Here is a 22597-nt window from a genome sequence, read left to right on the forward strand (position 1 = left end):
ACGGGAGAGCCGCCCGCCGTGCTGCGGGCCCGGGGGCAGCCCGGCACGGCGGGCCCGGCGCCGGGAGCGCCCCGGTGGTGGCTGCGCGGTGCTTGGTGCGCCCTGCAGTTCGGTGTTCGGGCAGACGCACCTGCATGTGCCTTGGGAGCAGCTGCTGGCAGCCCCGGTCGCAGAGGTCTTGTAGCGTGAGGTTTCGTGTCTCGAGGGTTTTAATCTCCGGAAAGGGGAAGAAGCAAAAGCACCCAGTGTGTGTTCATAGACAACAGTTAAAAAAAAAAAAATAGTGACGGTGGAAAAGAATTGTAATGGTGGCATTCTGCTTTAGCAGTGGTCTGTTGAGATTTATACCGAGGGGTTGTTCTGTACGTTGTGGTGATTTCACTTTAATGACACCGGGACTTTGCTTTCGTCACCCAGAGCCTGCTGTTCCCTTCGCGTTCTGTCAAATGTACTTTGGCACACAATGAAACGTAGGCAACCTCAGCCTTTAACTTTGAGCTGGAGGAGGTCGAGCTGTTTATCCTCAGTTTAAGAAAGGAAAACTGCATGGGAACTTTATGCTCTAGCACAGCGTTAGTGTCCAGGCCAGACATCGAATTAAGGTAAGGACTGTCGATCTGGTGCTCCATCTGGTATGCTATGTGAAGCACTTTTCAGGAGAACTGGTGCATCTTGCAGGGTTAGAACTTCATGTCTATAGCAGGTTTGTTCTTGGTGTCTGCAGTCTTTGAGCCCTGATTTGGTGCATAGTAGAATTTTTTGTTATGATGGTATTAAAAGTGAAATGAAGTTGAATCTGAGTCCTTGTTTTGTTGCATTTTTAGAATTGAGAGCCACTTCACATAGGTATGGAGACTTTAGTAAATTTCGCTCTTCCAGAGAAATACACAAAACTCTGGAGTTAGCTGGTAGTAAATATTTACATTGTTTGCTGATAATGAATGAAATTGGCAAGATTTTTTCTCATGTTTGTGAACGAAGGCAATTGAAGGCAGTGATCACATGCCTCTAAATTCTCTGGGCCTGTTTTGAATTACACGCCTTCAAGTTGAAGAGGTGATGGTCTAACAAATGGGACATGAGTAAGGAGCAGTTACCTAAATGTCTATGTCAATATACAACTTAGAGTAGAAAACTTGTTTTTGAAGTTGAAGTCTAATTTCTGCTCATGGATAGTATTTTTTCATTATAAAAGTATCAATGTTTGGGTTCCAAAAACTGCCCAGAGTTGTCTTTTAATTGTAAAGCTGTTGAAAGGGTAGAAATAGCCTCAATTAACATAATGATCTCATTTAATGTATTGTTATACTAATGAGTAATCCTGTTTAATGGAACTGTTCATGTAAAAGCTCATTGGAGTAAAATCCATTACTTTTGGACCTGATCATCCTTTAAGAGGGATTGGTTATTTGGAATAAACCAGTTAGTAGGAAATGTTGGCACAGGCTCTTTAGATAAAAAGCCATCATGCCATCAATCTTGAGATGAACATTGCTTGCCTGGAATCCTTAGAAAGTGTGGCTCTCTCAAAATGGAGAGGAGATGAAGGAATATAAGATTACAGAAAGTAATATGATAAAATATTTCAGCAGTGGTTGTGGTGTTCTCTTTCAGCCACTATTCACTGAAAACAGCAGCACCATCTTCTTAATTAGAAGCTTTCAGGCAGGGTTAAGTCCCGTGCCAGCAGGGATGCTAAGGAGATCAAAATACTAATGGTGCTTTTGATAATTAGGTTGAAAATCCTATATTGTGTTTCAATCAGAGCAATAAAAACAGATTATGTAAATCTCTGGATACCTGCACACGTGTATGTTACAGTAGAATCCCAAGAGCATTAAATAGTTGTCCCAAGGTTGAAGTTTGGCTGGTCAGGAAAGGTCTTTGCATTTCTTCACAGCTCTTGGACACACATCTCAGCTCACTCTTAAACTGCTACCAAGTAGGTGCATTTTGGAAGATATTCTGAGAATGTTGTTTCCTCCTTAATCAAAAGTAGCTGGATTTGCGGAGTTCTGGACTTTGCTCAGTAGTCATTCTCTGCTCTAAAAGGAGGATTCAGCTGCAGCAGTTCTGCTGACAATATCCCATAGGAATTGAAGAGTCTCCTCAGGGTGGGGGTTTTGCTTATCCCTGGTCACGTGGGGAGCTGGTGTCGCAAGTTCTTGCTAAAATGCCTGATTCACTGCAGATTGTTGGGTTTTTCATGAGCACTTAGTGTGTTCTGAGCTGAGGTCCTGCTCTGCAGAGTGCATTTTAATGGCCTTTATGGAAGAGGTACTGGCGCTGCTGGCAGTGTCCTCACTGCAAGGAGGCTTGGCTTCTTAGCCAGAGGAAATGGCTGATAAGGATTTACTTTGATGAGGTGCCTGAACAACTTATGGATCAGGAATAACCCTGAAATTGTACGTAATTTCTGCAATTATTCCCTGAAGCCTAAGAAATTCTGTGCTTTTAGGCTAATCAGCCCAGATGGCTTGTGACACACACAGCACAAGAGAAGCATCCAGGGAGAACTGAATGTCCCAGCTTCTCTTGACTCAATAATATGCCTACTTTAAGCTGGAGATTCAAAAATCTTTTCTAGATGGACGCAGAGTTTATCACTACAATGTGGAGTTGCATGGTAATTCGATTCACACTATTTTTGTAAGTCGGTTTAAAGATTGGCTTTACTTAAATGCAATTTTTTTTCTGATCTTATATGTTAAACTTCTTACATGGCCATGTTGATATATGTTTTTGATGAGTTGAGGGTTGCTGTGGCTTTTGAGGAACCTTCATCTCAGTAAGGCAAACTTGCATAGGTAGAAACTTGGCAAGGCCCAGGCTGCTGCTGCTAGCAGGAGACTTGAGGGGAGGAGCACAATCTGTCAGCCTGCATAGCCTTGTCCATCAGTAAACAGAGTTAAAAACAGGAAAAAAAAAATCTCTGTGTAAATCTTTTAATCATGGAAGCTTTCTGAAATTTGGATACGTATCGCTTTACTATGACTCCATTGAGGTCCTGGTTAAGCAAAACAATATGTATTGCCTTCCTGTAAATTTGAATAAAACACAACATAGATGACTAACTCTGAAACTGATCCTGTGACAAACTGTCACTCCTAACTGAAGTTACATCTCAATTTCTTGAAGAATCTTTTTTTTTTTTTCCTTCAGTTTCAAACCTCTGAGGACATAACAAATATCTGTGTCTTCCACATTGTAGGAAACTGACCTTGAGAAGTACATTCCAGTATAGCTGTTGGTGTATCAGAAAGCTGGTAGGAAAACACAAAACACACATTAAAATCCTGGAGGCTGCCAGTGTGTTGTCAAAAACATGTTGGTGTTTGTTATGCTGTGGGAAACTTGCAAAGTTGTTTGGTACTCAAACATTTTCAGGGAGTCTGGTTTTGAGACTGGAAAGTGATTTATATCAGTGGAGTTGTAGACAGAAGTTGTGTTGAGTCCAGCACTAATGAAATGAAACTCAGTAGCAAGAAAATGATACTTTGAAGATGTATTTTACAAATAAGCAAGTTTCAGCTGAAAGCTGTAATACACAGGTGTGTGGCTGCAGTATTTTTGATCAAGAGTGGATGTTAAAGAGAAGTCAGACTTCAAATAATACAGTATCTTCAGGAAAACACATCAATGTGAAGCAAACTGGTGTGTTTGGTAGCAAGGAGAGCGTGTATCAGGTGCTGATGCATTGCCTCTTCTGGCCATGTAGGGGGTTTAGAAGCAGTTTTAGTATTTTTCCTTGGGAATCCGTGCAAGACAATGAAATAACCTTGAAAGAATTGTTATTGTTATTGGGGCTCTGGAACTCCTTGCTTAAGGCAGTCAAGGATGCAAGAAGTTTGGGGCTCAAGGACAGGTTACACGAAATAGTGAACAAGAGATCTGTGGAGGGTTCCTGAACAAACTGCATCAAATTTAAGAAATTCTATGAGTTGAGAACAGTTGAAGGTTGAGGAAGTTGCATTCTGTCTTTGCCCTAATCATCCCTTCCCTGGTGCATTTTTGTTTTAAGGTAACCCCAGGAGTTAATGGGGTTTTTGTATTCCTCACCTCTAGAATAAAATTGACTGGAGGAACTATATGGAGAATTGAACTGGGCATTGAAGTGCCATGATGCACACACAGTGAAATTCCATGATTTATATATTTCCAGCTTATGCAGGATTCACTGTCTGTCTTTCATGATAGCAGTGTTAAGGATTTTCTCTGTCAGTTCTTTTTCTGGTATTTTTTTTAATCCAGCAGTGGCTGACTTAACAGTATGATTTTTTTAGATACATAGCAATGTGCTGATGTGTTCTTGTTTCAAGATCATGATCTTCTGTGAAAAACTGAACTATGCTGAAATGGCATTGGCAATATGTAGGAAAGAAAATCTCAAAACTATTTTTTGTCTAGCTTTTTTCTGCTTCATCTTGTCTAATCTTACTCTGTTATCACATGTGAACCTTACTCTGTTATCACATGTGAACCTCTTCAGGCTCATGGAAGATATCCCAGTACCAGTAAGTCTATGAATTACATGCAGTCCCTTCCAATTTTCTCTGCTTGCCATTCAGCTTAACCTATAACTAGAATTCTTACTCAGACAGCAGGAGAAAGAAAGAAAGAATAAGTGTTTGTGGCTGGAGGGGGGAAAAAAAAACCAGCTTAGATATTGGTTGAAAGCACAGCCTCATTGAAGATTTAAACCCATGGAAATTCTTCATCTTAAAATACCCACATACATAAACTGTTCAGTAGCAGTTCAGACAGGAAGTATTGTTTCTGTTATTAGTCATTATTTAATCATTACAAAATATATATTGAAAAATATGTTAGTATCAGTGTGAGAGGCTTCTAGCTCAAGATAGCTCAGTGTTTTTACATGGAGAACATGCATCAGTTGAACAAACAAACCAGAGGAGTAGGATGGACAACATGGCAGTCTAAAGAGGGATATTTCCAGTTATAATTAGCTGTATACCAAGTTTCACTTGGCTTTCAGCCTGCCTGTTCTTATGAGCAAGAAAATCCTGCTCCAGCTAACATGTTTGTATGTAAGAAGTAGAAAACAGTAACTGGTAACCAGCTCTTTGAGTTTGTTACTGAGTCAATGGTGAAGTAAATCTTTCCTGGAAGAGTTAGAAATGGGAATAGTGTGTTTGAATCACTAGATAACAGTGGATAGTGCTGAGGAAAAAAAGGTTATTCCTCCGTTTTTAAGTGAAATATTTGCTGGAGAACAGCAGGTGATTCCTACTGGTTTGCAGTAGGACGTTGCTTTTGAGACAGATGCAATCTTTCTGGATTTGTTCTTACAAGAGAGATTAAATTACCCATGTGAAATGCTGTTGCTGAAGGACTAATACCATCAGCAGAAGCTGGGGCCTGTTTCTGCTGTCAGTTGCTTTGATGCTGACATCACAAAATGTTTTAAGGAGAGATCAGGATCTGTCATTTCACTGGTAGAAAGCTTTAATTCTAGACTGCAATTGTTGTTTGGGATTTTTCAGTCAATCCTAGCCACAGCATAAAATTTAAATTGCCTTTATGACGGTGATGCCACCTTTAAAAGTCTTCTGAAAGGCAGGTTTCTGATTACCTTGCCTTATTCTTCCTGTAAGAATGCCAAAAATGTTTGAGAAACCTTGGAAAAAAGACGCTGATGGGAGAGGAGAGTCTTTCCAAAATCTATGTACTTGCACACAAGTATATACACAGTTATGGCTTATCTTCCAGGACAGAAATCTTGCTAAATGCAGGGAAGTGTTAAGACAGCATAGGGACCTAGATAAAAATGTGCTTTATAGTCAGAGTATGTTTGTTTGGGGTTGTTTTTGGAAGGGCTTGGGAGGTGGTGCTGGCGAATGATTAACAGGTTTTGGCTTTTTCGTAGCTGTGTGACTTTGTCTCTAGGTTGCAGAGCATTGAATCTGTAAGACAGGCAGACAGTGTCTGTCTTTTCTTACTTCAGTTTTTCCCCTTTTCTCTTTGTTATCCCTGCAAATTTGGTAACAATTTAAAGTATCATCAATGAGAGAAACATGTAAAGGCTTTTTGTTTCTCCAACAAAGATGTTGAAAACATCTGGATCTTTTGCTGTTTAAGAGCTATGAAGCAACCCTAGTGAAGAAGCTTGACTTGCTCACTGGGGTGGAATCTTCTGGGTTGGTTCATTCCACAGGAGGCTGTTCCTTGCATAACATAAGGAGTGAAGTAATCCACATAATAAATTCGTTCTGGCAGGGGTGTTTCAGCCCTGGAGCCAGATGTATTGGTCGTGATTATGGTAATTGTTCCTGATATATGGCAATATATCCCTCCCACCTCTTGCAGCATTCTTGGGGTCAGCACACCTAATGTAGTGCTCTTATCATCTGAGCCTTGTGTTCCTTGGATGCCAGTGAAAGCCACTGTGCTCTGGGTCTCGTGTGTTGGTTATGCAAGGGCTGCCTGGTGTTTATATCTGCAGGTACAGGCTTGACATTGCTCATGCAGGTTGAACAAGGTCTGCTGAAGAAAGGAATTGATGACTTCCTGCACGAGGATGCATCAGATGCAGAGCAGGTTCAGAGAAGAGTCGTGCATCTCCAGTGCTTTATTCCAGTTTCTGGCTGACCTGTCCCTGACAGCAGTTAGGCTGTCAGCACTAAGGCAGGAGAGTAACTGTCGTTGCACTTCACATCTCATTTATGAGCAGTCCATAATAACCTGCATATTAGCACTTAAGAGGAACCTGAAATTTCACTCTTTCTTCTTGTTTACAGACCTTGATATTCTCTTTTACTGGGAGTAATTTGTCTGTACCCTCAGGTATCCTCTTCCATCTTCTTTTCTTTGTTCTGAAGCTGTTCTTTGCTGCAGCTAAACATCTGGACCTTAACTGCCTTCCACCTTGTTAGTTGTGTAAGAATGCCAAAAATCAGTGCAGCTTTACTTGTTTGTGAAACAGGTTTTTAGCAGTTTTTCTTGTAGGTAAAATTTGCATGGCTTTTCTCAATACAAACTAAAGGGGCTTATGATAACTCATACCCTGTTTTGTTTAAATGTTTTGGTTAGGTTTGATGTAAAAATTTGGAGTTTAAAATGCAGAGTTTCTGTTTTACTAATATGGAAAGCACAAGTGGGGAGCAATTACAAAGTATCCTTGTCTGGGCAGATAACACTTAGCACTTTTTTACTTCCTTGAGGTGCCTGATGTTCTGTGTAAACAACATTAATGGCAGAGTGAACTGACAGAGTGGCCCTGAGGGATGCAGAGGGAGTTTTTGATTCTGGAAGTATTGTGGTAGCTTTCTTCTGCAAAACAGAGCTGCATTTCCCAATTTCTTTTTCTCCAGTAAGTGCTTATGTCCTCTTGCCATATCAAACATTAAGAATTCTGATGAATAGCAGGAATGCTTTTAGAGATGACAAGGGATGTCACATTTTCTGCTGTATTGACCAAAGACATTGCTCAATGTTAGACATACTGAAACTCTTTGTGATGCATTTCTTGCTTCCTTCTTTCTCCCTTTATTCATTATCATGTTCTGCTCCTGTTCTTTGACCTAGTATATTTTGACAGTAAATTGAGCACGCGAGCAGCCAGGATAACTGGTTGTTTGGTGTTTGCTAGATCAGCCCTTCCAAGTGGGTAGAACCTTGTTAGTGTGAGGGAGGAAGAACAGAAAAGAGCATGTATCTAAGCTGTCATAAGACCTGAAAACAAAATCTCACAATCTGGGACACACAAAAGGAAGGTAATTTCAGAGAAACAGAACGAGAAGCCCTCGCAGTCTTGGAATTCCTTGCTGTACTTCCTGACTGTGGTACCTTCAGAAGGCAGTGTCAGGGAAGCTGGTATTAATCACTGCAGTTTGGACATAGGAGTAGGGCAGTGGCTGAAATTCAGGGATGCCTTTGTAAAGCATTGGAAATTGATTCAAGAACAGGTGTTTTGGAGAAATGGAAGACAGGAGAAGGAAGGCAGGCTTGGAGGATTTTGCTGCAGAGCTGATAAATCCTACTGGATCTTGGAGTGAAGGTGGCACTTTGGCCTGAACTGAAACCACACTGTGCAGAGTAAACACAAAAACTTGTAAATACTCAAAGTTCAATCTTGAAGCCATCAGAATTTCTGGTTGCATTCTGATTCATTTTAATTCATACAGCATGCATGATTTCCTCAGGATTCATGATCCTGAATTCCCCAGGGCTTGTCATGCTCAGAGCAGGTGTTTGCCAGCTGGATCTCTTGCCAGTTTCTTCCATTCTGTTAAGCTCCCATGGTCCTCTTACAGCTGAAAACTGACTTGCAGTTCTGCTGTCCATCTTGCAGTGTTCTTAAGTGAGTGCTAGGGAAGCCTTTTGCTGCTTCTGCTGTAGGGACCTCCCAGATTTTTCCCTGATGACATTCAATACCTCCCTACATTGGTGGAAACAAGATATTTTCACATAACACATCTAATGCATTTTTAATAACGCAGAGGTGTAAGAGGTGGTTTTAAAAGTTGTGCACAGGACACAGTTGAAATACACGTGCATTTAAATTTCTGTGAATGAAACCCAGATCTGAAACTGCTGCCATGGCAGTAGGTCTGCAGAGGGGAATTGCTCTGGCCTGTCACCAGTCGGTCAGATGTGTTCCATCCCTCAGCTGGGTATTCCACACTGCTGTGACAAGAGGAGGGGAATTCAGTCCCAGTCAGGAATCTGGAGCTGGAAAATGCTGTTATTTTCTTGCTGGCAGGGATCGTAGGGATTGCAGTATTTTAAGGTGCTTAAGCTTTCAAATGTTTGAATCTTTAAGCTGTCTTCTGTAGGGCAGAGTCTCAAATGCAAAGCTGGACTTTGCTGGGAAGCTAATGTATAGGAAACTGTCTTCCTGGTGGTGCTGAAACAAACTGTCAATGAAATTACAGTGAATGTTGTGCTTGCCACTTGAAACGAAGAGTGCAGGATTTTATTGAGGTGTAAATAATCCCGTAGAGGAAGTACCAAGGAGGGTGAGAATTAATATCCTTTTGCTTATCACCAGGATCTTGAATATCCTTGAAGGTAAGGATGTAGCAGCTTTTCAGTTAATTCAGATTATACTTCAGAGGGGGTCTGTGGATTTTAACTCCTTTTCCCTGGATCATTATGTAAGACTAGGCTCTTTATAATTAGCTTAATTCCGATTAGGCTTGTGTGCACTAGATAATGTATTTCCCAAGGCAAAGAATATAAAACTTATTTGCCCAAATGCCAGTTTTTTAAAAAATCCATAGATTTCTTAAGTCTAAAAATAATTTGAATTTCTTTATAGTACAGTAGGCTGCAATTTAAGTTGTATTGAACTTGAATCTTCTGGGATGCAGAAATCATACTGTAAGTGGTAACAGTGCTGCTTGATATGGGAGTTTAATTGTGAGGCTGGTGTAATCTTTCCTAGTAAACATAGCTAAAGATTAAGGAAGTTTTAGAGAACTTAATAAGAAAATTCCCTATTTTCTGGAAAACATCTGCCAGACATGATGCTGTTAAGTTTTAGTGTGGTTTTTTTGATGACATTGTGTTTCAATGAAACACTTGAAACCTGGGCTTGAGGAAGTGGCACAGTAGTTACAGTTATGTAGCTAATAAAATACAGAGAGGTATTGTTTGTTTTTTAATTTAATTATCTGAAGTGTTCTGGACTATCAGTATGGTTTTGTTGAAGATAATGTGTTGTCTTTGCCTAATCAAGGATAAATGAGCAAGAGCCCTTCCTAGAGAACCCTAAGGTCTCCTTTTCAAGTTTAATTTGCAGCACTTAGTGGAGGATTAAAGTAATCTAATTAAATGGCCTCATTTAAATTTTGCAGTTACCTAAGAGATGGTAGACAGATGTGAAAAGGGAATTATCCATAAAGCATGCAAGTTAAATTAGCAGCTTTCTAATTTAACTTTTTCAATTTGGAAGATTTCTTCACAAGACTTGCCTTTTCTTTAGAGTTAGGTTATCTTCTGAGGGATCTGCAGTATGATGCTTGCTGGGAATTAATTCATCAACATATTAAAGGCCATTTTTTATTCATGGAGTTATTAAAAAAAGGTGTACTTTATTGTATGTAGTTGACATGAAATAAAGATCTTTGATGTTGCCTGATATTATTTTCCTGTGCAAGGTATGCAGGTGCACTGTAGGCAAGAAGTCTGGCATTAGACACTTCAATCCACATGCAGGCAGGTGCCATACATGGTGAATGAAATGTTCTGCTGGTCCCAGGGGGAAATACTTGTGTCCTTCTTTGCACACCTGGGTGAGGGCAGTGTCTCTGGTGTGCAAGATTTCACTGAGTATTTGAAGAGTCACAATTTGTGTATTTCGAAATGGAAGTGCACACACCAGTTGCAGAATGAGGATTCGGATGTTTTCACAAGTTAGGAGCCCCTAAATGCCCTGTCTGCAGTACCTTTCTCTTTCTATCTTTGTAATGTAGTTCTGCTTCCAGAAGTACTGCTCTGGGGCATCCTATTCACTGACAAATCCTCAGGGTATTTCAGTTTGCATTAATTTAATGCCATTTCGATCTTATCTTTGATTTTATCTTCAATTATATCACTAAGAATTTAAATGTTTCTTAGTGAGTCTTGCAGCTTGGGGAGTGATTCACTTTAGAGTAATGCTTGCTGTGGTTACACAAGATATTCTGTGTACTTTGAATAAGTAGAACTTCTGAATTTGCTTACCAACGCTGACCTTATGCAACTGTTGCACTGTACTTCAGGTTTTATGTGTGAATAAGATGATTTCCAAAATAGACTACAGTCTCCATACAAAGTGGAAACAATGACTAGGAATGTGAATCTTGATTTGGGGATATCCATAAGGTCTGGGAACAAAAAATGTTGTGGTGAGATGCATGATGAGTGCTTATTTCCTATATTTTAGGCATTGGGGAAATGGAAAAGAATCTCAAAAAATTAGCTTTTAGTCAGATTTTACATTATCATTTTTTGCAGGTTTATGTTGCTGACCACAGGTTTTTGCTATGTCATATTTGTGGCTTTTTAAAAAATACTAAATCTTAAGTTGATGACTTAATAATTGTAACAGCTGAAAAGTTCAGTTTGTTGCTGAAAATGGGTAAATGAAAAAAAACCACCCAAAAAAAATCATCCAACCTCTTCTCAAGTTTATTTTATAGATTACAAAAGGAAAACAAAAAAAGATGGTTTATGTAGAAGAATGAAAGTTGGGAGAGGTAGCTGTTGTCTGAAGAACATATTATTGCCAGATAACTGCTGGAACTCTGGATTTCACAAAATGTGTCTGGGTTACTCTTTATGGTGGAGTTAGGCACAGAAATCTAGGAAGCATATAGCTGCTAATGTATAGAAAACTGTGTTTAATGTGTGGTTGATTCAGGTTTAATGTTGTTTTATTTTTCTTTCTTAGATTCAAGCACCCTTTAAGGACCAATGTACCCAATAGCTCATGGAAGAAAAAAATCAAAACAGGACATCCTTGGTTTCCAGGCTACCGAAATATGGAACGAAAACTTTAGGGGCTGTTTTGCAACCTATGCCAAACGGGACGGCTGTGAACTTAGCAGGGAGTAACGGTGGCAAAAATTACAGCAAGCACAATGGCACTGTTGGAATGTCTTCCTTTGCTTTCAACTGGAAAAAATCAAATAAATATCAGCTTAACGAACAGAACGGGAGAGAGGCCAACGCCAGACGCAATTCTAATGAAAAATTAATTGATTCTGAGAAGTACCCTCAGTCTCAAGGAGCATTGGGCAATGATGAGCTCAGGGTGGGTTTGAGCAGTACTGCTTCAGTTGCATCAAAAGCAGCAAAGCAAACCAATATGTTTGTATCTTCTACTGAGGAATTAAATCCAAAGTCTATACCTGGACTCTCTAGTTCAGCTAAGTTCACCAAAGGTACCCTGTCAGGAAGGACATACTCTGGACTCAATGCTCCAAGATCAAATTTAAATGGATTTTATGGAAATCGGCCAGTGGTAGGTTTGCAGAGGCCTAGAGCTAATTCTGGTGCCACAAGGACAAGTTCTGGAGAAAGCCTGGCACAATCTACAGACAATGCTAGCAAGGCTTTTTCCTGTGACAAAATGGTAAGATCACAAAGTTTTTCACATTCCATTCAGAATTCTTTCCTTCCCACTACATCTCTAACCAGGTCACATTCCTTTAATAAAGCTGTGGATCTTACAAGGCCTTACCATAGTCAAAATCTCGCTGCCAGGACGTCTCAGAGGTCTGCTCTGCTGTCAAGAAACGCGTGTCAGCTGGATGTACCCAATGGAAATGAGCCCATGAAGTATGGATTTACCAGAGCGTACTCGGCTGTGTCAGCTCCCTGTTCCAAGAAACCCCCACTGTCAAATGGATCTGGGTCAGCACCTTCCTATGGATACAGATTAAGTCGGCCTTCTCTGCTGAAGCCTACCAGGCAGCGGTTTGCTGGGAATGCCGTGGTGGATGGCAGCAAAAGCGCGGCTCCCGACGCGCGCGCGGTGGAGAGCGCGGAGATTTCAGCAACCATCAATAGGGCCGTTGATAAAAACAGCATTCTAGAGAGCAGGGCTCAAAGAACAGAACCTGGGGAGGCCTTGCGTGAAGGTCTGGGAAAACATGGGTCAAAAGTGATGTGTATGAGCGATGATGGAGATGAAATATCTATATCTTCTTTGTCATCCTCTGAGAAAAACGATTTGAGTGAAGACTTCAGTGACGATTTCATAGATATAGAAGAGGCAAACAGAACTGTACAAATCCAGCAGAAGGAGAGCTGCCTTCAGGAATTAGAGCATGGGAGCAGAACATCCATCGAGCCATTCACATCTCTCAAGGAAAGTGGAGGATCTTGCTGTAATGCTGATGACTGGCTTGATATAAATGTGTCTGGTAAATACATTTTTATGTTCTGTTTGAAATTTTAGGTGCTGAATCAATATTCTGTAATGGTAATTAAGTTATTTAATATAATTGCCCATTGCTTCGGATTTGTTTCAGAATGGAACTGCTCTATGCTGACATATGTATTTGCTTGTGCCTTTTCTGCATTATAGTTTTTTGTTTTTCCCAAGCATTACTTTGAAGAGCTCTTTGTGACAAAATTGAAGGTGACCTCCTTTAAACACATTTGCGTTGTGATTGTGGGATCCCTCATATCCTTGCTATGCCATTCATTTTCTGGGTTGATGATATTTTAAGAAAATTTCACCTCGTGCTCCCTCCACCTCTGTAGGCAGAGAACAGCTGTAACTGCTTCTAAGTAGTGGAAATAAGTGTAGGATGTGTAATTGAATTAGTTCAGTTATAAACAGGATTGTTACTGGGTCTTTTTTGGTTTTTTTTCTGATGCATATGAATTCTTTCAGTTGAAGACAAAAGAAGATGCTTTTGAAAGTCACATTTTCAAATCTTTCATGGGCTTCTCATGATAAAAGCTTGTTTGAGAGATGTTGCAATTGAAAGACTAGATCCAAAGGGTATATTTTTGGACCCACCTTCTAATATGTTAAAGAGATGCAGATTTCTAGAAAGTAGCTTCCACAGTGGGTGAATTAGGGCAATGTAAAAGGTTACCAAAGATGTTGGTTGGAAGATTCCTTGGTTGTAGCTGCCAAACCAGCTTGAGCTTTTCCCCCTTCTGGGCTGAGGGAGCAGTGCTGTAGGAAGCTTGCAGGTATTTGTGTTACAGTACAGCTCCAGCAAAGGTAGCACACCAGTAACAGGCATTTTAGTGTTTATTTTGTGAATATTGGATTGTTTCTGTAATCTTAACTGATGCCATTTTCTTTAAGCAGTGGATGACAACAGTGAAAGCACAAAACACACTACTGACAATGTCATCTCTTCAGAGATGAACTACAGAGCTGGCTCCTCCTTTGAGCTTTCTCCATCTGACAGCTCTGATGGCACATATATGTGGGATGAAGAAGGGCTGGAACCTATAGGAAGCGTCCATCCGTGTGGAAGTTACGACTCTTCAGAAATGAACAGCATAGTATGTACCTGTATTCATAACTTGCATTATTACAGTGTGTTTAGTTTATTGCTTATTAATTATTTTTTTAATGTTAGTTATTTTTAAAAAAATTATAATTTTTTCCTCTTCCCGCTGTAGTTGATTGCTTTGCGAAAACACTTCTTGTTTAGGATCTCCTGTTTCTGGACAGGTGACCTTGATCAGGCTGTTTGCACACATTTTTTTTCTTTCCTTATTCTAAAGTCATGACAAAACAGGTCCTTCCTTATGTAATCTCATAGCAGTGCTCACAAAGAGTAAAGGAACTTGATTTCTGCAAAGGATAGGTTCAATACCTCCTACTAATCTCTAAACATAGGAGTGAAAAAGCCAGAAAATAGCTGTTGCCTCTGTGGCTTCTTGCATTTGTTGTTCTATACTGTGTGCTCATAGGGCCCTTGTGAGCTGAAGCAGACATTTGATTTCTCTGTTCAGTCAGTCATATCATCTTTGAGCTAGAGACTTGAGGTAGCTCTCTGTGGCATGGCTGTGCGTCTCCAGTGGGGTACACAAATGCAGCACAACATTTTCTTGCTGCTAAACTCAAACTGACGTACAAGAAACATCATGAAATACAAGGAGAGTGGATGGAGAGTTGTTGCTGTGCTGTGATCCTCTGAGATCAGAGAGCCAACCTTGAAATTTTAGTGGGCCTGAAGAAAATTCTGTCTGTCTCCCCTTGTTTATACTGCTTTATCTGCACGGACTTCTGAATCAAGCAACCTGGATTTTATTGACACGATGTTAACAATCAGAAGGTTTGACTAAACCAATTTGGTTTAATCAATGTGTCATGCTTTGTGTGTTTCTGGTGTGTTAGGTACTGTGTCACCACTGCCAGTTTAGTGATGTAGATACCACTTTCAGACTTGGGCACAGATACGTAATTATATTCTTTGTGTATAAGTGAATAGAATTCCTGATATATTTTCAGCTGCTTGTGGTGTTGTTTGCTCTCAGTCTTAAATTATTGAAAGAGTTTAGCTGTGGTTATTAACTTTTTATGGCAATTGTGACCAGCTTGGAAAAGCTGTTAGAGATTTTTATCGTGTGAGTTTTGTAGCTTTATTGGTATTTATAGGGAAAACCCAAGTTTCGTGGAGGCCACTGCAAAAACAAACACCCTTGTCACCACAGGCATGCGCATGCCAAGAAAAAAAGGAAGTTTTTAAACTCTGTCCTTGGTAAGTTTTAAACATAGGTCTTTTAATACATATTCTGAAAAGTAACAAACTAATGGAACACACTTCTTTTACTGTGCTTTTGGAGTATATATCTAGGTTTTGATACATGTAGCCTCCTTGAATTAATTTGTGCAGGGGTATGAGTTCCTGCTGAATCAATGTGCTGATTGACAGAAGCTGTTCTAAGCGGATGTGGAGCAGAGGTACATTAGAAGTCTTTGATATTCTTGTTCACTATTTTGGATTATTTCTTTGTTTATTGAAAGTAAAGAGTTTTTAGAGAGGGCTTAAGAAAGGAAGAATGTATTTACTCATTTTTGAGGAAGTGGAGAAAGGACATTTTAAGCCTTGATGTTGAATCTAGAAGATCACATGTTGTTTCTATCCATTTTGATTTTTTTTTTTATCCTGTTACACCTTTTCCTGAATTTCAGTGCTTACTGTACTGTGACATTTATCTTTTCTCATCTGAATGAGAAAAGCATCAATAGCATGTTTCATTTTTGCAAGGCAGAAATGTATTTTCAGTAGCTTGGGTTTTGAGGGGAAAAAAATCTAGCTCTGAAGTGTTGAATTGCCTCTTAGTAGTGGGATTTTTTTTTCCTATACTTGTGGTTTTGGTAGAAATTATGATATATTTGATTTCTTTAGCCTAAAAATTAAACAGTGATCTTTTCTAATCTGAACATGCAGAAGAATTTCTGATGCAGTTTTTCATTCTTTCTGAAAAATAGTACTCTTGAGTAGGTTACTATAAGCTTTTGTTCCATGTTTTTCCTTTTCTCTGCAAGCAGGGAGTATAAAGACAAAAATGTGAATGCATTGAGAATAATTATTGTGATTAGTCAACATGTCAGATGTTTTGATTGCTGGGAGATACGTGATCAAATTATGCAGTTTCTATCCTCCAGTTTGGTGAGTTGAAAGCAGTTCATATCTGTGTGTCAAAATCCAGTTGATGAGAGTCAGATTTAAGAATTTGGAGTGCTTGGGCTAATGCCAGCCTGCCTGCCCCTTGGATTAAGTATTTCCAGGGCAATCACCAAAGCAGTAGTTCTGGAGTTCCTGTGACACCAGGCTGGGGTGAGTAGAAGCAGTGTGGCTGAGTGACAATTTAGGGAACTATGTGCTGAGTAATTGGTCATGTTTACTGCACAACTGGCCTTTTTCTTCCGCATTTCCATCCTGCTGTTGTTCTGGTAGTCTTTTAAGCTTTATCCTTCTTAGTATCAACAAGTACTAAATGCTTTTCCTATGCTTTTCCATAGATGGCAGTGCAGCTCCCACAAGGGTGATCTTAGTTTAGGAGTGTTTGGACCATCTTTGGAGGGGCAGCTTTTGCAAAGGGGATTTTAACTGGCTTTCTGAAAAGAGAACCAGCATAGGAAGGCAAAAGCAGGAGCTTGCTGGCATCTGAAGCTCATTGCTTCTTTTTGGGTAGCAGAAAAGCCAGTATATTTGCTATTCTCAGTGCATCTTGGTTTTAAAGACATGGGGATGAAGAATAAAAATAAATTTCACCTCTTTTAGTACAGTCCTTCTGTTCTTTACTAACTGAGTGAACAGCTGTGGAGAAAATGCGTAATCCAGTGTTGGAAGTTTAAAAGTCATACAAATCTAAATAATATCACAAGGAGGACTTAGAGCTTGGTAGGAATGTGTGAGGTTTTTGTAAGGATGAAAATACTTTTATTGTCTAATTGCATAAGAGAAAATAACTAATTCCACTATCCCTGTTGTTCTATTTCCACTTTTGAATGGAAATTTTGGTTAATTTGGATAACTTTCTTAGTGCTGAACTGCTTTCAAATTTCTAAGCACTGATTTTGTTGATGCCCTTTATAGTTTTCTCAGCAGCTTGTCTTTGCTGCTGAGCACCAAGTTCAGTTCTGTGTGAGCAAACTGATGCTTAGAGAGCAGTTGATGGCTCTGTAGCTTAGCAGGAAGCGCAGTGTTTATTCACAGGTGCTCTCACTTGATTTTAGCTGTGCTGTTTGCTCCTGTCCTAGGTTTTAGTCACTGACTGCAGTGCCTAGTTCCTTTAGTGCTTCATGGCAGAAAGCTGCTCAGCAGTGCGAGGTACAGCTCCTGGTTGTAGTTGAGTCTTGCTAGATTTTTGTTTTCAGTAATTTTGTCTGAAAATGCTGTTCGCCATACATGCAAGCAATGTGTTCTCAAACAGGCGTCCTGATTGGAGTCTCATGGCTCCTTTGCAAGGTTTGAGCCGTTTGCTCATCTTCAGCACATTAAGTAAGCACATGAGAAACAGAAGCTTTAATGTGTGTTTTTTTCAGAGTGAAGCTTTGAATGTTTTTGGCAAGTGCACGTCCTTATTTACATTGAGAAGGGTGGGTACTACAGCTGTTCCTGTTCTGAGGTATCTGCTTGTTTTTAAAGATGCTACAATATTCTAGAACTCAAATTCTGCAAGAAGTAAAACTTTAAACTGAAAATATTCCAATAATTTTGGCTTCTTTCTGTAATATTCTCTAGAGAAGAAGTCTTTGCAATGTAATTCAGGGTTTGCTTTTTTTTTTTTTTTTCTTCTTTTAAAGCAATTTCATTTGGGTCAATAGGCTTGGACAGGAAGCTTTCAGAGTGTTCCCTGTACTGTCAGATCGACTCTTTTTCCTGTAGGCTTCAGTAGCAATGTGAATCTTTGCTCTGTGTTCATTTTTCCTGAAGTAAATAAAGCCAGTATTTTTGGGTATGTGCAGAGTGAACATCAGTGTAATTGTAAGGGCATAGGATTATGGAATAATAATTGAAATCTGGCTTGAGAAGACAGATGGGTTTTAACTGCTTTGCTGAGAATTTAATTGCTGTTGGGATGAAATCTGGATCTCACTGGAATGAATCAGTTTGACACATGGCCAGAATTTTAGCCGGAGTATAAAATAGTTACATTTTTTCTCTTCTTCCAGGCAATTTTTGAAATCTTGTAAGATTTTTGTTGTTGTTCTTTGTTATATTTTTCCCCTTTGTGACTGTAACTTGGGCAGGAGCAGTTCTGAATTAGTTTTTGAGACTGGGCAGAATGCTTTCTGTCCTCTAAAACACTGGTACTCAGTGAAGTATGCTCTACTTCTTAGAGAAAATGAACTTGCTAAAAGAGAGTTGTTTAGTTCAGTTATTAATTTCTTTCAGTAGTTATTTACAAGTAGTTTAGTGTTAATTAGCTTAATTTTTTAAATAATTCACGTTTCAAAATGACTCTGTAGTAAGGTTTAAATTGCTAGTCTGATTTCTCAAATGAGTAATTTATTAATGTGAATTCAGACTGGTAATATGTGTAGTTCTAATACATTTATTTCCTTTATTATTTTATTTATTTCCATTTGTTGTACTTTCTTGATATTGCCTTCTACACATTCTCCTTTCTTTAGCTGAACTTTCTTTTCGGGAGGTTAATGCCAAAACACTAATTCTTGTTCTGTGAGAAGCTGGACTTTTTAAACTCTGTGATGTTTGGTTACAGCCGTAATGAAAATAAAACTGCAAGTAAGGTAAAGACAATGTAAAAAGTATGTAATCTTTCCTCAACACAAACTTTTCTTTTTTTGCTATGACTTTCTAAAAGAGTAGTCATTAAATGAGTCCTTCAGGTGCAAGCTAGTTACAAGAAGCACACATTAAAAGCCTTTCATTTAATGAGCCAGTTGAAATTCAGGTTTTTTTTCTCTTTACATTTTTCAAAGAACAATGAGTATCTTGCTCAAAGCAGAGAAGAGCATTAAAAAGACACATATTTCTTGACAGGCTGTACTCAAATGAGCGGTGTTGACTTACTGCATTTCCTCCTTTCTTAGAAAAGGCGAGGTTAATAAAGAGAATTAATTGCATTTTGTGCTCCCTTGTTTCCTAAAAGTAATTTGTGTACTTCAGTTGAGCACTTCTTAAAGAAGTGTCTGAGTTTGTTCTGTACCTGAAAGCAAAGGATGATTTCACCTCAGTGCATTTTGACAAAAATTCATTATGGAATTAATAAATACACACTTCCAATTTTGTATGTGGTTTGAGATTTTTAAATTTTTTTTTTTGCTAGTGAATGTGATACAGTGAGAACTGATGATACTGTTAGATGCCAAATACTCTAGTGAGGTTATGAGGTTGGAAAGAGAGAGAAGACATTATTTTTGTGGTGTAATTATTTAATGAAGTACAGTTGTTTTAGTCTTAGGGAATCTTGTTATATATATCTGTGTTGGGGTGATTTGAATTTTGAAGCAGCTGTTGCCTTTTTGCTGCCTACCAAGCCTGTAAAACTGCAGAGATTTTAGTTTTCTTGCAGCTGCCAAGTTTTATCTGGCCACTGTTGTGACAGGACCATGGAGGAGGAAACTGGGCAACCTCTCCCTTCAGGTGTGTGGGGGGATACCAGGATTCATCAGTGTGTCAGAGGAATGAGACTGTGAGAATGTACGTGTGACTGTAGTGCCAGTGGAAGGGGAGGTGATTTTATCTGCCCAGGAGGTATTCAAAAAACCAAGGTTTTTTTCAAGTGCATTCAAATGCACTTGAAAAGTCACCTCATACAGGTTTGGAGGTGTGTGTGGGCAGTGATAGTGTATGTGGCAGGGCTGTGGGTACGCTGCAGTGTACAGTGTCTGTGAACCTCCTGGGAGTGACTGAGAGCAAACCCAGAGAGAGTCAGATACTCTGCAATTTGTGTTGTCCCTCCTTCAATATTGCTTTCCATGCCCAACATAGAGGAGAGCACCTTCTATGGATACAGAACACATAGCATCACTAATTTGGTATGGTGGTATGGAGTTGTGGTTTCTGCTTCTGCTCAGGGAATTTTCATTATTTACTTTCATCACCAAAAAAATTCTGTCCTGTAGGACAAATTTAATTCATTGGTCCTTCACATTCCTTTACCTGAAAGCCTGACTTCTGGGTTAGACCAATATATCTCTTGGCAAGAGGTATCACAGTAGCACATGAGGTCTTCTGTGAGTTCTTAGCTTTTACTGCTGCATTCTAGAAAATGGCAAACAATGTGTGAATTTTTACTTGGGATACAGAAAGATTTCTTGGAAATACATTATCTGAGAAGCTGCCATTCCTGTAGTCAGACTTCCTGCCCGTATGTGTGTGTATATATATGTAAAGAATGATTCTGGGACTGGAATCTAATACACACGTCAGCCTTGAAAGCTGTTTTTCATTGGGAGCTGTTTATTGGAAGTTGCTGTAGTTGGTAACCTCTGTTTAAGCTCCTAAATTCATGTCTAAGTTCCAGGTACTTTTGTCCCAATATCTTCATGTCATGTTCCAGAATCTGATAAAAATTACTCAGATTTATTTAAATTGTACTGTTCTAACTTGATAGTTCTATTTTTCTTCTGATAATACAAGTACAGAAATCTGTGCCAATTGTTTTTTATCTTCTTAATTTCTAAGAAGCCTATACCTAAAAATGTATGTTTGGAAAACCACTGGACTGCTTGGTTCTGATTTCAAAGCCTCAAAAGTCAGTGTCATCTTTTTGCCTTTAATCTTCATTATGAACAGATAATATTAGGTGAGCATACTGAAGTAATGGGAGAACATCCTTGAGTAATATTTCCACCAATAAGTTTTTAGCAGAAAACTGCAACTGCTGTGAAAAATTCATTCTGTATTGTTGCTGGTCAATACAGAACTGAGGGCACAAACTCATTTCAGTCTGTTATGTCAGCTCCTCAGCCATTCCTGCAATGGAGTTTGCTGGCAGGCAGTTTTCTGCTCATGACAGAGAAAGGAAATGTCATTACATTAGAGACTGATTTTTAGAGTGAAAATAGCCACCATCTACTGTCCTGTCTCTGCTCCAGTCTTTAACTTTTGAGTTGAACTGTAGCAGCAAGGAGAGGTGGTGAGAAACTGAATTACTTAATGAGATGGCACTTCTGTCTGTCCTGTGTTATGTGGGTGTCCCTACTGTCAAACATCATTAGGAGGTAGTATGACTTTATTACAGTGCACAAACCTCTTGTGATACTGATCTGAGAGACGTGACATTTGGTGAACATCCTTTTATGGCAAATTACCTTTTTTCCTTTGGGAAAGCTTATATGCCTTTGAGAGCTGCATCCTTCAGGACTGACACAGTAAATCTTCTCAGGCTGTTTTGGCTGGAAAAACCAAGGAAGGCAACTTCACTTTTACTGATGTGTTCTCTTCATGGCATCCATTAATTACACCTTTGGGTTTGTGTTTTGGAGAGAGTGTGGCAGCTGCTGTGATGCTGTGTGAAATATGAGAGCAAACACTGGTAGAAGTTAGGACTAGGTTCATTTCTTAGGCTTGTAAGAGATGTTTTCTGTATGAGCTGGTGACTGCATGTCCACATGTGAGCTGGTTCTGAGCTTTTGTGCTCTTGGCTGACACTGTGGAGATGTGTCAGGATGATGTGGCATAAACACATTTCTGCAGTAATGCAGTAAGTGAGGCAACACTTGCTGTGTTGTTAGTTTGGAGAGATTGGTCAAAATAGAATCACCCCAAAGTAGCTTGGAGATATTTGAGGATGGTTTTGGTTTTAATTAGAAACAAGTATATTAAGCTGGCTGTGTAAGAATAGAACACATTAATGCTGTGTAACGTGTCATAGTCAGGTTACTCCAAAAGTCTCTTAGGGTAGAATTAAAACTCTTGCACAGAGAAAACAACTGAGCTCCTGGTACAGCCATGCTCACGCTGTTCCTCTGAGGTTTTTGTTTGGTTCCTTTCTCAGCTGGGAATTATTTGAAGCATCTATATTTTCCTTAAACCAAACATTGTGCATTTAATACAAGTGCAAGTCAGTGGAGTGAGAGTCATTCACAATCATTTCTGCCAGTCAGGAGTAGCTGTAGCAATTACACATTGCTTAGTAGGGTAAAATGCTCCATTGTTGGTTAGATAAACTGTAAAAGCAGTGCTGAACCTCTGGTATTGGTAGGCTTTTTGTGCAAACAGACTGGAGGCAGTGAGTAGGAAGGACTGCTCTTCCTCCTCCCCTGCTCTTCCTCTGTCACTATTTATGCTCACTGCTGACTGCTTTCTGTGATTGTGTTTAAAAGTAAACAGGAACCTCTCTATTTAAAATCACCAGCCTATTAAAAAAACCCCCCAAAAATAGAAAATCTTTTAAATTTTGCTGGAATTCTATTGAAGGATGGTTACAGTGCTTCTCCCTTTCAGCTTTCCTCATTGCTGGAGGCTAGATGGCAGTCAAGGAATGCTGCATGTGGCAGTGGGTGTAGCTTGGGCTGTGTGTTTCAAAGTGCCGTTGCTTATGAGTTGGTCAAGTCTCAACAGAATGGCTAATGTTTCTGGTTTTCCTCTTTCTCTTCTTTCATTGTTATTGAATTTCAGATTTTTTACACAGTCTGACATCTGATTTTATATTAAAAAAAAAAAAAACCAAGCAAGTATAGATGCTTTAG

The 22597-nt window shown here is 39.4% G+C and overlaps 1 protein-coding gene across 4 annotated transcripts in view; it reads left to right on the plus strand.

Moving 5' to 3' along the window:
* Window positions 1–394: 394 nt before the first annotated feature.
* CCSER2 (coiled-coil serine rich protein 2) overlaps window positions 395–22597 on the plus strand; it is a 60932-nt gene continuing 38729 nt past the window's right edge. Inside the window, exons 1-3 of one of the 4 annotated variants that reach the window (XM_041404882.1) lie at window positions 395–602; window positions 11396–12872; window positions 13775–13977. In XM_041404882.1, coding sequence (XP_041260816.1) covers window positions 11435–12872; window positions 13775–13977 — 1641 coding nt within the window. In that variant the 5' untranslated portion in view covers window positions 395–602; window positions 11396–11434. The remainder of the gene's footprint in view (window positions 603–11395; window positions 12873–13774; window positions 13978–22597) is intronic. The other 3 variants (XM_041404883.1, XM_041404880.1, XM_041404881.1) reach the window with 3 other exon arrangements.

The sequence above is a fragment of the Onychostruthus taczanowskii genome, unplaced genomic scaffold, assembly GCF_017590055.1.
Source record: "Onychostruthus taczanowskii isolate IOZ18803 unplaced genomic scaffold, ASM1759005v1 scaffold22, whole genome shotgun sequence".
NCBI lineage: Eukaryota > Metazoa > Chordata > Aves > Passeriformes > Passeridae > Onychostruthus > Onychostruthus taczanowskii.